Source organism: Eptesicus fuscus, chromosome 5 (genome assembly GCF_027574615.1).
Source record: "Eptesicus fuscus isolate TK198812 chromosome 5, DD_ASM_mEF_20220401, whole genome shotgun sequence".
Taxonomy (NCBI): Eukaryota; Metazoa; Chordata; class Mammalia; order Chiroptera; family Vespertilionidae; genus Eptesicus; species Eptesicus fuscus.
The window spans coordinates 57,073,958-57,092,469 of NC_072477.1; the positions used below are offsets into that span (position 1 = coordinate 57,073,958).

The 18,512-nt window shown below is 38.1% G+C and overlaps 1 protein-coding gene across 4 annotated transcripts in view; it reads left to right on the top strand.

Moving 5' to 3' along the window:
• DMXL2 (Dmx like 2) overlaps positions 1-18,512 on the top strand; it is a 166,703-nt gene that overhangs the window by 78,884 nt on the left and 69,307 nt on the right. For 3 of the 4 annotated variants that reach the window (XM_008143148.3, XM_008143149.3, XM_054716227.1), the window contains exons 8-13: positions 1,745-1,928; positions 5,830-6,004; positions 9,371-9,607; positions 10,078-10,349; positions 11,397-12,093; positions 12,436-12,557. In XM_008143148.3, coding sequence (XP_008141370.1) covers positions 1,745-1,928; positions 5,830-6,004; positions 9,371-9,607; positions 10,078-10,349; positions 11,397-12,093; positions 12,436-12,557 — 1,687 coding nt within the window. The remainder of the gene's footprint in view (positions 1-1,744; positions 1,929-5,829; positions 6,005-9,370; positions 9,608-10,077; positions 10,350-11,396; positions 12,094-12,435; positions 12,558-18,512) is intronic. The other variant, XM_054716228.1, reaches the window with a different exon arrangement.

Sequence of the window (18,512 nt, forward strand, 5' to 3'; positions counted from 1 at the left end):
TTTGCCTCCTGCACGTGCTCTGACTAGGGATTGAAACCACAACCTGGGTATGTGCCCCAACCAGGAATTGAGCCCCGCCACCTTTTCTTCTCTTTTTTTCTTTCTTTTTTTAAAAAAATGTTTTTATTGACTGCCACCATTTGGTGTACGGGGCGATGCTCCAACCATCTGAGCCACACTGGTCAGGGCTACTAAATTTTTAAGTTCTCTATGCCTCAGTTTTTCTCTCTGTAGAATAAGGGTAGTAATAGTACCTATCTCAGGAGTCATTGTGAGAGTACAATGTGTTAGTGTATATGAATGCTTAGTATAGGCTTTTGTGCATAGTATGTACTCAGGCAGCATTAGCTGGTATTGTTGGCAGCAGTAGTTGAGCATTCTAGGAAGGAAATGTTTGCAAGTAACAGGAAAGCACACATTGAGGGGAAATAAAACATAAATAAACTGCCAGTAATACACATGATGGGGAAGCATGTCATATACAATGAATCAAGTGGCCAGGTATTTCTTAGGGCTATCAGCAGGACCTTAAAGGATTTATTATTGTAAGTTTTTCCTCCTTGTTACAGCATCTTTTGAAAGTATTTAGAAGATGAAATAAACTACGAAAAAGCTCATGCAAATGATTCCTGTATAATATATACAATTCTATAAAAGCTTGCTTAGAAATCTGTATTCATTACATTGAAGGAGGGTTATTTCATCTGCTAAATATATCTGAGATCTGTTTACAACTGATGGGAAATACAGCACACATTGTAAAGATGCTCAGTAAATGATAACATTGGGAATTTATACGTTTTTGGAATCTAAATGAAAGGTTTATTCTTTTTAAGTTATTTGCATCTATTGAAAACATTTGAAAAACACTCTCCCTTTGACTCAGATTCTATGAAAGCATTTTTAAAAAGGGAGAATTACTTTGTTGTTCTTTCATGACCAGGTATTAAGTCATTAAGCTGCTTGATGCTGTGACATTTTTGCTTATAATGGAAATTAATTTATAGTTTGAAATGATATTCTCTTTATAGTTTTATTGTGAAGATGCTTATTTGTTTACCTATTTATAATTACTTAGATTATAAGAAGGATGATGCAAAATGATGTAGCTGATGCCCTAAGTCATATAGTTTAATTACTTTTAGTGATCTTTATTATGGTCATTCTGTAATATGCAATGATTAGGTTTTCTTTTGCTGTTTGTTTTGTTTTGTTTGGAAGATATTCATGTTCCTCTAGAGCCTAGTTTTTAAAGCAGCACACGTGTAATCTGGCATTAATTTCTGTTTCCTTTGTCAATACCATTTCCCAATTTTTATGATGATCACAGCAATACTGTGTATGATTTCAAGTTAATTGACCATTTTTTTCCCATACAGTGTGGTTTTTAAAGCAATTGGAAGAATACTGTATTGTCACTTAGCTTAGCTGGTTGAGGCATGATTTTAATGAATTAAGGTGAATGTCAGGGAAAGATAGCTTGTTCCTATTTTATGGTAATTGATTGCAGCCCTATATCCAACTTCCCACCCTGCAGGTATGAGCAGGTGATAAATGGGGTTTGATGAAAGTATGAAATAGTGGAAATCCATTCCATTATTGGAAAAATAACTACATATAAGTCATACTGTTAATTTTACACTAATGTCATCTTTATATGTAAAGAGCCAAATATTAATAGCCTTTAATTAATTGATGGTGTTGATATTCAGAGTTACCTTTGTTTCTTTCTCTTTGTCATTAGAGGTTCTGTCTGTAATGTGTTGTTAACTTCATGCCTTGATGGTGTCTGTCGGCTCTGGGCAGAAACCTTGTTACCAGAAGACTGTCTGTTGGGTGAGCAGATTTGTGAGACTACCACTTCCAGCATTGCCAGCAACCTTACTCATGCTGGGAAACACAAAGACAGAATACAACACGCTCTAGAGGTATTATATTGTTTAAGATGGTAAATGAATTTTGAAGATATGTGTGCCTATAAACTGAGATCAGATAATGCATATGGTACATGTAACGATAAAGTTAATAGCAGAGAAATCTCACTTATTTTATGCTTGTTAAATTACTCTTTATACCACTTAGAAGCCAAATACAGATAGTAATGATCAGACATATAATCTAGGTAAATAACATAATTTTAATTCCTTCATTAAATGTGAAAATGTGAAAATCTATTGGAGTAAGCAGCTTTGATTAGTAAAACGTAAATGTAGCTTTACTTTTTCTTGAAATTAGTCATAATTAAAAATATTTTGCTTGTTTCATGAGGGTTACATTTTACTTTTATTGTTTTAATTTTAAAAATGACTTTTGATTCTTAAGAATAAAGATGTTAAGATATTAGATGTAAATGAAGTTAAATAAGTGCTTTACAATTTCCATGGTTTACTATTTTGAAAGTGAAATATTTTTTCAAATATTTAAATGTAATACATATGAAATAGATGTGCTTTCTAAGAAATTAAATTATTTATAATATAGTGTAAACTGTTGTATGCATTGTGATTAGAGAATAAAATGAGAAAAACGCATTATTAGAAATTACCAGAAATTTATTTTAGTAAACTTAATTACTGATTTTCTTAATTTTTCATGTGACTGTTTTTATTACATAAAGAATATGTGTTTATTCTATAATTAGGTTAGAAAAAAGAAAAATATGAAATTTATAATGCCCCTCTTCCATTATGTGCATATGTGTACTTTTCTTTATTTACAAGATTGAGACCTATTTTAAAATAGTTTTATAACTTGCTTTTTAAACTTAATGTTTTACCTCTCTACATTGCTGATTATACATAAACTAGAGGCCTGGTGCATGAAATTCGTGCAAGAGTAGGCCACCTCAGCCACAGCGGCTGCCTGGATTCCCTCCCTTGCAGTCCCAGCGGCTGCCTGGATCCCTCAATCCCATGGCTGCAGCCCCAGCTTCATCTGGAAGGACGTCTGGTCTAATTAGCATATTATGCTTTTATTATTATAGTTTGTACATTTATATTAACACTCTAGTGGTTGCACAGACAAAATGGCTTTGCTGTTTCAGCAAGCTGAACTATTACTTGGGTTTGGCTAAGGATGTTGTAGGTACAAGTTTTATATAAAGTAGGCCTGCTCTGAAATGAGCTGTGATTGGGTGCTATTTATACAAATTTTTCTCAACATTTAAAGCATAAATGAAATTAAAAGCAAAAGTCAGAACAGTTAAAGTTATATTTGTTTCGATATTGATTTTCATTTAGTGGGAAAAGTGCTTAATTTACTACACAGTTACAGTAATTTATACTCATGTAACATATTTTATCTTTTAATTATATATGAGCTTTTAGAGACTAAGAGGTTTTAGACTTCTTTGTACTTAATATATTGTTTTGTGTTTGTTAAGTTGAATTACTAACTGTTATCTATATATATATAAAAAGCCAGCAACCGGAACGCCATAATGACCAGAACGACCAGTTGCTATGATGCCCACTGCAGCCAGCCTCCTGCTGCCCCTCCTCCCAGCCGGCCCTGCCCCTGACTGGCCTCTCCCATCCTGATCAAGGGTGGGGTGGCCGGCCGGCACCTGATTACCCCCCCACCTACTCCAATAGGGGGCAGGCTGGCTGGCCAACCTCCTTCAGCCCCTCCCCCTGCCTGGCCCCATCCCAGATCAGCCCTCCCACCCTGATCAGGGTCAGGGCTGGCTGGCCAATTGCCTGCAGCCCCTCCCCCAGGCTGCTGGTCCCCGATTGGCCCCCCCACCCCATTTGTGGGCAGGGCCAGTCGGCCCACAGCCCACAGCCCCTCCCCATAGCTGGTCCTGCCCCCAATCAGCCCCCCTCAATCAGGGGCGGGGCCCACTGGCCAATTGCCCATGGCCCCTCCCCCCAGCCAGCCTGGCCCTGATCAGGCCCCAATCGGGGCGGACCGGCCAGCCGGCCAACCTCACACCGTCTCCTCCTCCCCGCAACAGGCCCAGGCCCGATCTGCCCCAATTGGGGCCGGGCCAGTGGGACCCCACCCGTGCATGAATTCGTGCACTGGGCCTCTAGTGTAAAATAAAAGCAAAAATATAAGTAACCATGTATAATCTGTGGTTTGGCAAATTTTGCTATACTTTAATAATGTTAAAATTGCTTTTAATAGTAAAAGCCTAATTATCTGACTTATGAGTTATTTTGCTTTCTGACATCCTTTCCTGTGAAACTTCTAACTGCATTCCTAGGAGAAAATAAGCAGCCAGTATTACATCAGCTGTGCCAATCTAATTAAAACTGATGATAAATGTCAAAGATGGAGTGAAAATAATTTGATAAGCAATGTGGAGCAGGAAGTCTCTAATACCCACCTTTACCCTATTGTCAAAGAAATAAGCAACTCCATAGCAGGGAGACCAGAGGAGGAGGACACACATTAGAACTGATACTGTTTTCCATATGAAAAGGGAGAGGGGCTGTGGAAATTGAAAGACAGGACAAAATGTGTTACTTTAATGGAGAAAGACTTGAGGTGATGCTTCATTTTATTTGATTGAATGTGAGGAACAATGGAAAAGAAGGGGAAATTATTATAAAGCATGACAATGTGACAATAAGGAAGTACTGTGAGGGTGGGTTATGGTATGGAGAAAAAAATGCAGAGAATGAATGATAGGGACCCATCTCAAAATAGTTCATATGATCCCGTATGTTAGTAGAGAATTTTTTCATATAGACATATCGCAATTTAAACATATCTCATTGGTCACTATCATGAGGTCTTTCTTGGCTAGGTTCCCCTTGTTATTCTGTATTTTTGTACCCTTTTCTTTATAATAGAGATCATAAAGTAGACTGTTTGGCTGACTGTTTAGTTCTAAGTGAGACTTTCGGGGAGAAATGTTCTTCCTGGTAGGAAGACTTGGAAAAAAATATTTTAAAAAATATATTTTTATTTATTTCAGAGAGGAAGAGAGAGGGAGAGATAGAATCATTAAAGATAAGAGAGAGTCATTGATCAACTGCCTCCTGCATGCCCTCTACTGGAGATCGAGCCCACAACCTGGTCATGTGCCCTTGACTGGAATCGAACCTGGGAGCCTTCATTCCGCAGGCTGATACCCTATCCATTGAGCCAAACCAGTTAGGGCAAGACTTGGAAATTTTTTTTCTCTTATGAATAGTAAATTCACTCTGTACTCCAAATCTTAATAGGGGTTTTTATAGATAATACTAGAGGCCCAGCCTGCACCCTCTCCAATCTGGGACCCCTCGGGATCGGGCCTAAACGGGAAGTCGGACATCCCTCTCACAATCCAGGACTGCTGGCTCCCAACTGCTCGCCTGCCTGCCTTCCTGATTGCTCCTAACCGCTTCTTCCTGCCAGCCTGATCATGCCAGCCTGATTGATGTCTAACTGCTCCCCTACCAGCCTGATTGCCCCTAACTGCCCTCCCCTGCAGGCCTGGTCACCCCTAACTGCCCTCCCCTACAGGCCTGGTGCCTCCCAACTGCCCTCCCCTGCTGGCCTGATTCCTCCCAACTGCCCTCCCCTGCTGGCCATCTTATGACAGCCATCTTGTGTCCACAGGGGGGCAGCCATCTTGTGTGTTGGAGTGATGGTCAATTTGCATATTACTCTTTTATTAGATAGATTAAGTACTTTTGAGCAGCTACTTCTGCCTTGAACTATAAAACATGCAAGAACTATGGAGACTACATTTTGAATTGTTCTACTGTAGTGAAGAGTTTCCTTTAAAATATCAGATTTTACAGAGAAGAAAATCATAAAATACTTAATAAAAAGTACTTAGATCGGCACTGATTAGACTTCTGAAAGTTGGATTTAACAATTATTTTTCTATTTTAGACAATACACCATTTGAAAAATTTAAGAAAAGGACAAAGGAGGTCTTCTGTTCTTGTAACTCACACTGAATTAATGCCTGATCAGATGACAACGCATGAAGTACAAAGACACATTTCCCATCACGCAAATGCACTGTGCCATTTTCACATTGCAGCGAGCATCAATCCTGCCACAGGTAAAGGATAGTAAAAGTTTTCTTTCTTATAAATATGCTGAAATAAGGTAAATAAAAAAGTGAGACTACTTTTATAACCTGTTCTTTTATTTCTATAACCTGTTCTTTATGTTAATACTAGAGGCCCAGTGCACGAAACTCGTGCACTGGGGGGCAGTCCCTCAGCCTGGCCTGCACCCTCTCGCAATCTGTGAGCCCTTGGGGGATGTCCAACTGATGGCTTAGGCCTGCTTCACACGGGGACTGGGCCTAAGCCGGCAGTTGGACACCTTTAGCGCTGTTGCGGAGGCAGGAGAGGCTCCCACCACAGCTGCTGTGCTCCCCAGCCGTGAGCCCAGCTCAGAGCTTCTGGCTGAATGGTGCTCCCCCTGTGGGAGTGCACTGACCACCAGGGGGCAACTCCTGCATTGAGCATCTGCCCCCTGGTGGTCAGTGCATGTCATAGCAACTGGTCATTCTGCCGTTCTGTCGATTTGCATATTAGCCCTTTATTATATAGGATTCCATTTTGTCTTAAATATAGATTATGTGATTCTCATGGAATAACTTCAGGTAAGTATTTTGAGCACCTTTTTCTGTCTAGAATATAGCAAGGGTTCTAAGTAAAGTGAACTTTATTTGAACTTGGGAGCACAGGTGGTGGCGGCCTGGTTACTTACTGTGATTTATCCCCTTTTTATGTTATTCTTTCTCCTCAACTCTTCTTTATAACTATCTAAATATATTTTTTGCACAGTTTTCCTTATGTCTCAGCATGTCTTGTTTTCTACTCTCATAGACTTTCTTGTCTTACACTGAGGGAAAGATATTTTTTCCTTTAACCTTAATATTTTCTTTTTGCTTTTTTTGTCCCAGGTGATTGAGAAGTTTTTTGACGCAGGTCCAGTGTTGGCAAAAGTGTATTTGAAAGCTTTTCTTTAAGGGCATTGTTTTCTTTCTGCCTGAAAAACATATGAGAAGGCCTATAAATTTTATTACATTGCAGGTAGAACTCTAGTTATATAAAGTTGTAATCATTTTTAAAAATATTTTTATTAATATCACAGAGGAAGAGAGAGATGGAAACATCAATGATGAGAGAGAATCATTGATCGGTTGCCTCCTGCATGCCCCACACTGGGGATGGAGCCTGCAACCTGGGCATGTGCCCTGCCTGGGAATTGAACCATGACCTCCTGGTTCATGGGTTGACGCTTAACCATTGAGCCACACCAGCCAGGCTAAATTTTTAAACTTTTAAAAAGAACCTTGAATAACTGTCATGAGGATGTAACTTTAAGCAAAATGCAATTAGTGATAGTATGCAGTAAACTCAACACATATTAGAAAGCTTGGGTTTTTAACTGTACACACTATGCTAATGAAATGGAATAGGATAGAAGGATTATTCCCTGTGGATAGGACTGCATATGTTCATCATTTTGAAAAAAATATTTAACATTATGCATTTGTAGTTAGTGTATGTAAATATAGCATTTAGGTTGACCAAGTTGATTGCTAAATGCAAATACTTTGTACTATAGGACTCTTCTTCTCTACCTTTTTTTTTTTTTCCAGGAAAAATTTTGAACTCATAGTAAAGCTGAAAGCATAGTACAACAAATACCCATATATCCTTTACCCAAATTCATCAGTTAACATCTTATCATGTATGCTTTTATTCTCCCTCTTCTGCCCTTATATGTCTTTGCTCTCTCCTCCCTCATTTTTGGCTGACCCACTTAAAAGTAAAGTTGTCACTGACATTATCCTTTATCCCTAATCTAGAATAGTCCCTCTGTCTCAGTTGTCAAAAATAGTGTCTCAGTCTCAAAAAAACTATCTCTCAGTTACTTTTAAAAATGTCTTGCAGTTGTTTGAGTATTTGTTCATGATAAGAGTTAGGTTAAACTTTTTTAGCAAGAATACTACATAGGTACATATGGAATATACTGGTTTATAGGATTAATTTACAAGTCCTCTTTTACATGATTTGTTTTATTTTACTCAGAAAACCAGGACTGCCATCCAGGAATTGGCAAGAAAGAACAATCTGGAGCTTATTTAACAAAGATATTTATTAATAGAACACTACTAGAATATTCTGTCCTCTTATCTTTAGATTTTCTCTTTTTTTAAATAGAGGACAATGTTTTGTTTTGTTTCCTTTCTGTTAAATAGATTATTTGTAATGTACATTGGGATTAAAGAGATTAATTTTTTGAGTTATACTATTTTATATGAACTAATTTATATCATGAATTTTGGTTACCTCAAATGGAGAAAACCTGCTATACTTAGAATTTTGCCTGCCTTCCTGTATTCTTCCTTGCATTATTTTCTGCCAAATTATTAGGAAAGTTTCAAATATTCAGAAAAGTTGGAAGAATAGTACAGTGAACACTCAGTTCTTCCATTTTGATTCAATAATTGCTACCATTTTGCCACAGTTGCTTTATTCTGTCTGTATACACACACATATATGTTTATGTGTGTGTGAGCACATGGGTGTGGACTCACTTATGTATGTGGCCATGTGTATGTAAAATTTTTTCTTTCTTTTTTAAAAAAATCTTTATTGTTGAAAGTATTACATAGTCCCCTTTTTTCTTGCATTGACCCTCTCTAGCCTGCCCCTACCCCTGTGTAAAATGTTTTCTGAATCTTTTCAACATAAGTGACACATATAATGGTACATCACCATGATATACTTTAGCAAATGTCTCCTAAGAATAAGGAAATTCTCTCACATAATCACAATATCATTATTATACTCAAGAAAATTAGAAGTAATTCCATAATTTCTAATATTCAGTTAATATTTAAATTTAAATTACTCCAGATATCTCAGCAATGTCTTTCATAGTTGCTTTTTGTTATTCTGTCCCCAAACCAGGATTCAATAAAGGTTTGTACATTTGGTGTATTTGGTATTTAATTAGTAATTTAATTCCATATAAGTCTATGTCATTAGTTCTTTTTTTTTTTTTTTAATATATTTTATTGATTTTTTACAGAGAGGAAGAGAGAGGGATAGAGAGTTAGAAACATTGATGAGAGAGAAACATCGATCAGCTGCCTCTTGCACACCCTCTACTAGGGATGTGCCCGCAACCAAGGTACGTGCCCTTGACCGGAATCGAACCTGGGACCCTTGAGTCCGCAGGCCGATGCTCTATCCACTGAGCCAAACCGGTTTCGGCTGTCATTAGTTCTTAACATTTACATTTATCATTAAATTCAGTTAAATTTTTTACAAATCATGCTAGAGTTATGTTGAGTTGTTGTTTAGCACTTTTTTCTGTGTAGGTATGGAATTGATCTTTATCAGCACTTGTAATATTTTTAAAGACATTAAAAATATTGAAACCTTTTTTGTTTTCACAGATATTCCAAGTGCCTTGGTTGGCACTGTATTTAACATCGATGATGGAAATGGGGGCTTTGTAGTTCATTGGTTAAACAACAAGGAATTTCATTTTACATCATCTACTGAAATATTTATGCAGGAGTTACGAAAACTTTCTGAAAAGCAGGTAGATCATGAAAGTGATGCAGATAGAGAAGATGAGGAGCATTCACAGGAGGAAAGAGAGAGGGGTTTACATATGAAACTAGACCATGGTTAGTATCCTATATTCAGGTTTTTCTTTTTTTCAAGCTAACAACTTTTTGTGGTGCCACTTTTAGTTTGTAATACTTTCTTTCTGCTCTCCTTCCTTTTGACTTTTCCATTCATCCCACAAATATTTACTGACCATCTATATATTTTTTTATAATCTATTGCTTTGAGTACTGTGTTATTTTGGAAGCCATATCACTTTTTGGGGAATAGATTTTGCTAATGGTAATAATGGTAGTCTGAATTAAGTTTTGATTTTACCCAGAGTAAAAAGTATAGTAATTTTCCGTTCAGACCAGAAAATAGCTTCCTTCTTTGCTTTTTTTCTTGACCATAATTTGGGAAAGGAACTTATAGTTTCTAAAGACGGTATGCTATTTATTTGCAATCTAGTATATAAATGAATTTTTATAGTATTAGTAGTGTGTACTAATAAACTTGTATGTATTGATAAAATTATTTTCTGATTCAGAGTTATCCCTGGACAGAGAATCTGAGGCAGGTACAGGATCATCAGAACATGAAGATGGAGAACGAGAGGGAAGTCCTAGAACCTATTCATGGTCTAGTGCACCAATGCCACTACCTACTGTGCTGCTTGATCGGAAGATTGAAATGCTGCTAAGTGAATGGAATAAGAATCCTGACATGCTTTTTACTATACACCCTGTAGATGGTACCTTTCTAGTGTGGCACATAAAGTATTTGGATGAATATAATCCTGGAATATTTAGACAAGTCCAGGTATATTTTATTGACAAAACAATTCATACATTTTATATAATTATAAAAGGAAGCAGATTTAGCAGGTTTTCAGAATTACTCAAAGATTTTTTTAAAAAAAATATTTTTATTGATTTCAGAAAGGAAGGGAGAGGGAGAGAGAGAGAGAAAACATCAATGATGAGAGAGAATCATTGATTGGTTGCCTCCTGCATGCCACCGACTGGGGTTCGAGCCTGCAACCTGGGCATGTACCCTTGATCAGAATTGAAACCGGGACTCTTCAGTCCGAGGCTGACGCTCTATCCATTGAACCAAACCTGCTAGGGCAAAGATTTTGTTTTTTTTTTTTTTTTTTTATTTATATTTTATTGATTTTTACAGGGAGGAAGGGAGAGGGATAGAGAGCTAGAAACGTCGATGAGGGAGAAACATCAACCAGCTGCCTCCTGCACATCCCTACTGGGGATGTGCCCGCAACCAAGGTACATGCCCTTAACCGGAATCGAACCTGGGACCTTCCAGTCCGCAGGTTTGGTTCAATGAGCCAAACCGGTTTCGGCAAAGATTTTGTTTTTGATAAGCAACTAAGAAGAGAATACTTACATTGCAAGTTTGAATAGTTCAAAGTAAAATGAATTGGGCTTTGAAATGTGATACTGAATATTTGAATATAGGTATGTTGATATTTTTTGCAGTATTTTGAATAAACTAAGAAACTACCCTAAAAATGTGATTTAGGATGAGCCCCCTCCCTTCACCCTCCCCTCCCGAGTATATTAACTAAATCTAGCTAGCTTTATCTGTTATCTTTTGAAGTTTAGATGTGGTTGTGGTCATTTATTTGTGTAGGCAAGGCACTTGAACCTTTTTTTCCCTTCAGTCTTCTCTTACACTGTGAATAGTGATATATTAATTAAATAAAGGAAAAGGATTAGACCATAAAAAGTTTAAATGATAGTTTTTGCTAGGAAGCTTAGATTTGGAATTTTGAAAATAGAAGTATTTTTGGAAGACTTTGAGAGGAGACACACTACTTACACTTAATCATATACTTGTGTTTTTCAGGTTTCTTTTTCTTCTCGGATTCCTGTTGCATTTCCTTCTGGTGATGCAAGCTCTCTTAGTAAAAATATCATGATGTATGCCTGCATAAATGCTACAAAAGAGTCTCACCCCACTCTGCTATACCAAGACATGATGGCTGTAGGCAGTCCTCACAGATCACAGTCACACTATAGATCACACGGTACAAATATGAACATTCTAGCTCCCACAGTAATGATGGTCTCTAAGCACATCGATGGTTCTTTAAATCAGTGGGCAGTCACTTTTGCTGATAAGTCTGCCTTTACCACTGTTCTAACTGTATCTCACAAATTTAGATATTGTGGTCATCGATTTCACCTCAATGACCTGGCATGTCATTCAGTTTTACCACTGTTATTGACATCATCTCATCATAATGCTTTGTTGACTCCTGAATCAGATTGTCAATGGGACTCAGTCAATAAATTAAGTAGGATAATGGATCCTGTAAAACATATAAAAGGTTCTTCGAAACAACCTCTTAGAAATGCAGCCACGCGTACATTTCACGACCCAAATGCAATCTACAGTGAACTTATTCTATGGCGTGTAGACCCAATAGGACCTTTGTCATACACTGGAGGAGTATCAGAATTGGCTCGAATTAACTCTTTACATACTTCAGCCTTCTCTAATGTAGCTTGGCTTCCAACTCTGATTCCCAGCTATTGTCTTGGTAAGTTCATTTTAATTGTGAACTTAATAAAAGCATTAAACTGTTATTTGTTATCCACCAAATGGTTTATACTTGTCATTATTAGGGGGATTTTAAATAAGTATTCAGAATGTAGGGATCAGACTTATGTTTAGAATTTCTAGACATTTGTTTTTAATCTTTTCCCTCTCATAATCTAGTTTCTCTTGAAATTTTTTGCTAATAATTTTTCATCCATTTATTATATGAGATTAATTATGATTCTTAACCATGATTATGCCTAAAAAGAAAAGTGTGAATATTGTTTCTCATACTTTAGCTAATAATAATATACATTATAATGCCACGTGTTTACTTTTTCAGGCACATACTGCAATTCTGCAAGTGCTTGCTTTGTTGCTTCTGATGGCAAAAATCTCAGACTCTATCAAGCTGTGGTAGATGCAAGGAAATTACTAGATGAACTGTCAGATCCAGAATCTTCAGTAAGTATTTACTAAACTTTATTAATATAGCTAAGCTGATAAGAATCATTTTTTACTTTGTCTAGGATCTATATTTGTTGGTGGTTAGGAAGTGAGCATATGTTCTGGGCTCTGTATGACAAATTCATTATTTAAAATTTGTGTTCTGAGGTACATGAAACAAAATTACAGTCTACACATCACACATCAATACATTTTACATTTAAAGAAATAAATTTTTCTTTTTTCTAAAATATGACAATTTATTTTTGACATTTTTTACTTTTTAGTTTGGTTCTGTTAGTCTTTCTAAGGTAGCTTTATTAATGTCTGTGTTAAGGTTAGAACATTTGACTTTTTTTTGAGCTTGATTCATTATTTTAAAAAGTGCTATGGTTGGAATATATTATCAGTGGGAGGCAGTATCTCTGGTAGTTCAGCATATGAACTAGAAATTATGTCTATTAGTTAATATTCAGATTTGAATAGTGGATTGTCTATTTACTTATAAAAACATGCCTCTTTATAAAACAACTGTTCTAATAACATTTTTTCCAATATTTAAAAACAAAGATTTTTTGAGTGTCTACTTTGTGCCTCTAAATGTGTAGGGGACACAGTATAAGTTTCAGTGTCTGCCTTTAAGAGCTTTTAATTTAGTTGAGGATAGAAATTATTAATAAAAGGTTAACTAGCAGTTTAAGGCAGAAAAAGTATCTGAGGACTGTTTGTAACTAATTGTTTAATAGATGGCACCACAGTATTTTATAATTCAGAGGACAGATATATCAGTTTAGGGTAGGCATAGAAGTCTTTATTAAGGACAGTATTTGGATTTATTTGTGATGGCTGGATAATATTTAGAAAGACAAATTCTTTTTTTTTTTTGCCTGAGTAAGAGAATGGCCTGATAGTAAGTGTGGATATAGGAAAGTTCATGTATAAATAAGGCTTATTCCAGAAACAGTGAGAAAACAACTTGGACTGGATGGAGCCAAAGGTTTAGCATCTTAAAATTATAGAGTCAGAAGATACTTTAAAGGTAACTTAGTTTAACCAGCCATCTGATGCTTTATTCCCCTCTACCACATTCTGACAATTTGTCATCTGGCTTCCAAAAAGGGAAAACTTAACTCTAAAGGCAGCTCATTCTGTCTTTGAATTACCCTCACTGTTCTATCAGAATTACATTTGTATTTCTTAAATTCTATTCATTAGTCCTAGCTCCATTTAGAATAAGTCTAATATTCCTTTCCTATATTTCACCTCAGATATTTGATGACAACTATCTTGTACCCTTGAATTTCTATTTTACATCTGACCCTGGTCAGGTTTCTTATATAGCAGTCTTATGGCCTCTTTCATTAGATACTATTATGTTTTGGCAATCACACCACATTCTTTGTATGTAATTGATTCATATTGAGCTGACTCTCAATTAAATATCCCAAAGTTTTTGGTGTTTTTTTTTGGCCAGTAAGCCATCCTATATTTGTGCATTTGAATTGGGCCCAAATGTAGGCCTATTTTTCCTGTTACATTTCATTTTGTTAGGCTCAACTTAGCAATACAACTTTTTAGTATATTTTTGAATCCAGATTCTAATATGTTATTATTGTCTGACTTACAGGATCAGCCTATTTGATGAATGTTGTATCTACATCTTCATCTGAGTCATTTATTACAATTTTAAATGGGATAGGTGTGAAGAAAGAGTCTAGTAGTGTACATTTGAAATCTTTTTTCATTTTTATTGTCTGGAATATTTCTCCAGCTGTCCCAAAGATTTCCATGAAGCAGCTTGTTACGTACTTTGCTGAAATGAAATACACCCTGTCTGCCAAATCTTCTTAAGTGAAAAAAGGAAGTGCAATATATATGCTATGACTGTTTTAATGGATATTAGATTGAATGTATATAACTTGTTCTCTCCTGATGACAACATAGTACTAAGTAGACATCAAGCACTTTCTGTTTTCCTTTTTTGAAAATGGTAACGTTTGCCTGTTTTAGTCTTTTAGATAAGACATTCCCCATAATTTCTCAGGAAACATCCTGTTGTTCATTGATCTCATTTGCAAAATTTCCCTAACCTGGGCATTATTTTTCTACAAAATATAAATTCATTTAGAGCAATTAGACACATTCTTGGAATTTCTTTATTTATCTTGGCGTCCTACTTCCACATTACCAATGCACTTCTTTTCTTAAACCTTCCATTAAAAAAAATTTAGAAGTAATACTTACTCATTGTAGAAAATTTTTGGTTCTTTCTACTTTTGCAAGCTAAATTATTGAAATAACATATCAGAGACAAAGTAGGAATCACGGAGTTCTTTATTCTCTGGACTTTATTAACATTAAACCACCAGCCTCTGTTAATGATCTTATTTTTTCCTTTTTCTCTATACTCTGAAAACATTAATTTATTCATTGCCTTAGTTATTTTTTAAATAAACTTTTAGTTTTAGAATAGTTTTAGATTTACAGAAAAGTAGCAAGTATAGTAGAGTTACCAGAATACCCCACAGCCAGTTTTCTCTTACATTACCAGGATACATTGGTCACAACTAATAAACCATTGTTGGTATGATAAAATTAATTAAACTCCAGACTTTATTAAGACTTAACTGATATTTCCACTAATGTGTTCCAAGATCTAATCCAGAAAAACACATTATGTTGAATTATAATGTCTCCTTAGTCTTCTCTGATCTTTAAAAGTTTCTTCATCAGTTTTTGTTTGCTTTTCTAATATATTTTTATTGATTTCAGAGAGGAGGGGAGAGGGAGAGATAGATAGAAACATCAGTGATGAGAGAGGATCATTGATCGGCTGCCTCCTGCACACCCCTACTGGGGATCGAGCAGAAACGCAAGTATGTGCCCTGACCAGGAATCACCCGTGACCTCCTGGTTCATAGGCGACAATCAACCAATGAGCCACCCCAACCGGGCTCTTCATCAGTTTTCTTGCTCATGACTTTGACAGTTTTGAGTAGTACTGGTCAGATATTTTATAGAATTTTCTTTTAAGTTGGGTTTTGTGTTATTTTTCCTCATGGTTAAACTGAATTTATGAGTTTGGGGGAATACCACAGATGTACAGTACCCTTCTCATCACATTATATGATGGCTACTTGCTGTCAATGTTTGCCAGATTTTCCCAGGGGGAAAGTTATCGTCCTTTCCCCCTATCCTTTCATGCTCTATTCTTTGGAAGTCATTGTGCCACTATGCACAGCCCACACTCAAGAGAGAGGGGGAATTAAGCTTCACCTCTGCTTGGGGAATAGGGGCCATTAACTTCGAATCTCATTGCTATAATTGGGTTTAAGTACTGTCTGGCTATTTTTCCTCCTATTTGTTTCATCTGTTCTTTTTTCCTCTTTTCTGTTTCTTTTGAATATAGTATTTTCTTATGCTTCTATTTTATCCATTTTCTATGGGTTTATTAGTTACATCCTTTGTGTTTGTTTTTAGTGGTTTGTCTAGGGTTTTCAGTATGCATCCTTTATCTCCAAGACAAGGGAAACACAGATTCCAGTTTGATATAGTATCATTGTGTAATGATGCCAATCCTATCTAATAAAAGAGTAATATGCAAATTGACCATCACTCCAAGACACAAGATGGCTGCCCCCATGTGGACACAAGATGGCAACAACAAGATGGCCTGCAGGGGAGGGCAGTTGTGGGCAGTTAGGGATGACCAGGCCAGCAGAGGAGGGCAGTTGGGGGAGACCCAGGCCTGCAGGGGAGGGCAGTTGGGGGGGACCAGGCCTGTAGGGGAGGGCTGTTGGGGGGGACCGGGCCTACAGGGGAGGGCAGTTGGGGGGGACCAGGCCTGTAGGGATGGCAGTTGGGGGGGGACCAGGCCTGCAGGGGAGGGCAGTTGGAGGCGATCAGGCAAGCAGGGAGGGCAGTTAGGGGTGACGGGGCCAGCAGAGGAGGGCAGTTGGGGGAGACCAGGTCAGCAGGGGAGGGCAGTTGGGGGGGGTCAGGCCTGCAGGGGAGGGCAGTTATGGGTGATCAGGCAAGCAGGGAGGGAAGTTAGGGGTGATGGGGCTGGCAGAGGAGGGCAGTTGGGGGAGACCAGGTCTGCAGGGGAGGGCAGTTGGGGGGTACCAGGCCTGCAGGGGAGTACAGTTGGTGGGGGGGACCAGGCCTACAGGGAAGGGCAGTTGCGGGGGACCAGGACTGTAGGGGAGTGCATTTGGTGGCGACCAGGCTGGCAAGGGAGGGCAGTTAGGGGTGATCAGGCTAGCAGGGGAGGTCAGTTAGTGGTGACTGGGCCAGCAGGGGAGGGCAGTTCGGGGCGACCAGGCCTGCAGGGGAGGACAGTTAGGGGTGATCAGACTGGCAGGGTAGGGCAGTTAGGGGCAATCTGGCCGTCCAGGGGGCAGTTAGGCATCGATCAGGCTGGCAGGGGAGTGGTTAGGGGGTGATCAGGTTGACAGGCAGAAATGGTTAGGGGCAGTCAGGCAGAGGCAGGCGAGCTGTTGGGAGCCAGCAGTTGTGGATTGTGAGAGGGATGTCCAACTGCCTGTTTAGGCCTGGGCGGTCGGACATCCCTCAAGGGGTCCCAGATTGGAAAGGGTGCAGGCTGGGCTGAGGGACACGTTCCTCCCCCTGCGCCGCCCCTCCTTCCATGAACGAATTTTGTGCACCGGGCCTCTAGTTCAGTCATAATACTCCTTGGAACCTAAATTGCAATTATACCATCAGTACTCATCACAACAGGGAAATTGGGGATGGGTGGGGGCAGGGCTGGGGGAGAAACAATTAACATAACAGAAAGCTGTTCCTATGCTTATGGACAGTCACAAAGCCAAGGTTCATCATCATAGCCTCCTCCTCCCTCCACCAAATTCTGCATTCCCTTGGGTGTTTTGTTTTGTTATGTTTTTTTCCCCTTTGTTTTTAAACCTGGTGGAGTGGCCCATACATTCCCACGGGATCCAGGTCCTTTGAGGTCCTGTCTTTTTCTAGTTGCTGCTGTTTCCCATCAACATGTTAAATAGGTATGGGAATACCAAGAATATCTTGAATTTCAGACACAGTTTTTTTGTGTGTCCACATTTTGTAGTAACAAACCAGGATCATTCACCCTGACCAGTCACTCTTCTTTGTATGTTGGTTAAGTAACATGAGTTAAGACAGTCAAGTGGCTATCTCAGCTTTCAGGATAAAGTATAATGGACCTCTGACCATGTTCCCCGACAGAAATGTTTGGCTTTTGAGCACTAGCACTCTTCAGGTACATCAAGTGCAAGATTGTGGGGACAGGGAAAAAATTCTATAGGTGCGTTGTTAGGTGTAATAGGGAGAGGGGTTTACTTCTCCCTCCCCCTTTAGTTTGCAGACCTCGCTGTGGAGGAAATGGCATCTTACTAATCATCAGTTTAGGCATATACTGTAGCATGGAGGCAACCCCCCACCACATAGGGTATTACCCCCAGTTAGTGCTATATTTCAGTAGGCATTCTACTGTGCTGTTAAGCCAGCTGCTCTCAGGTGGAGAGCCACTTGGTTAAGTCCCAGCAAGTTTTGTGGAATTAGACTTGGTACCATATTTCTTCCAGATGGGCTGGAATTAGGGTCAGTGAGGCAGGGAGTTAGATCCTAAAGACAGGATCTAACAGTACCATGGTGAACCATATCGGACCCTGAGGCAAAAAGAAGATTATTTACTCTATAATCATATTAAAACACAACACTTATTTTAAGTTTAAGTACTTATACTAAAACCAGAATTAATTATAATTTTTATTTTTCTGTCACTAATATAAGCCAACTTTTCAGAATATTATAAAAATGTCTGTATGGAGCTTTAAGGTTGCAACATGAAGAAGATGCGTTAAAAGATGCCTTAAAGTTATTTACTTACTATTTATGTAAACACTTGATTTTTCTAACTGCTTATTTAGTTTAAAAAATGAGAATATGACTGAGTATAACAAGTTGAAGTATTTC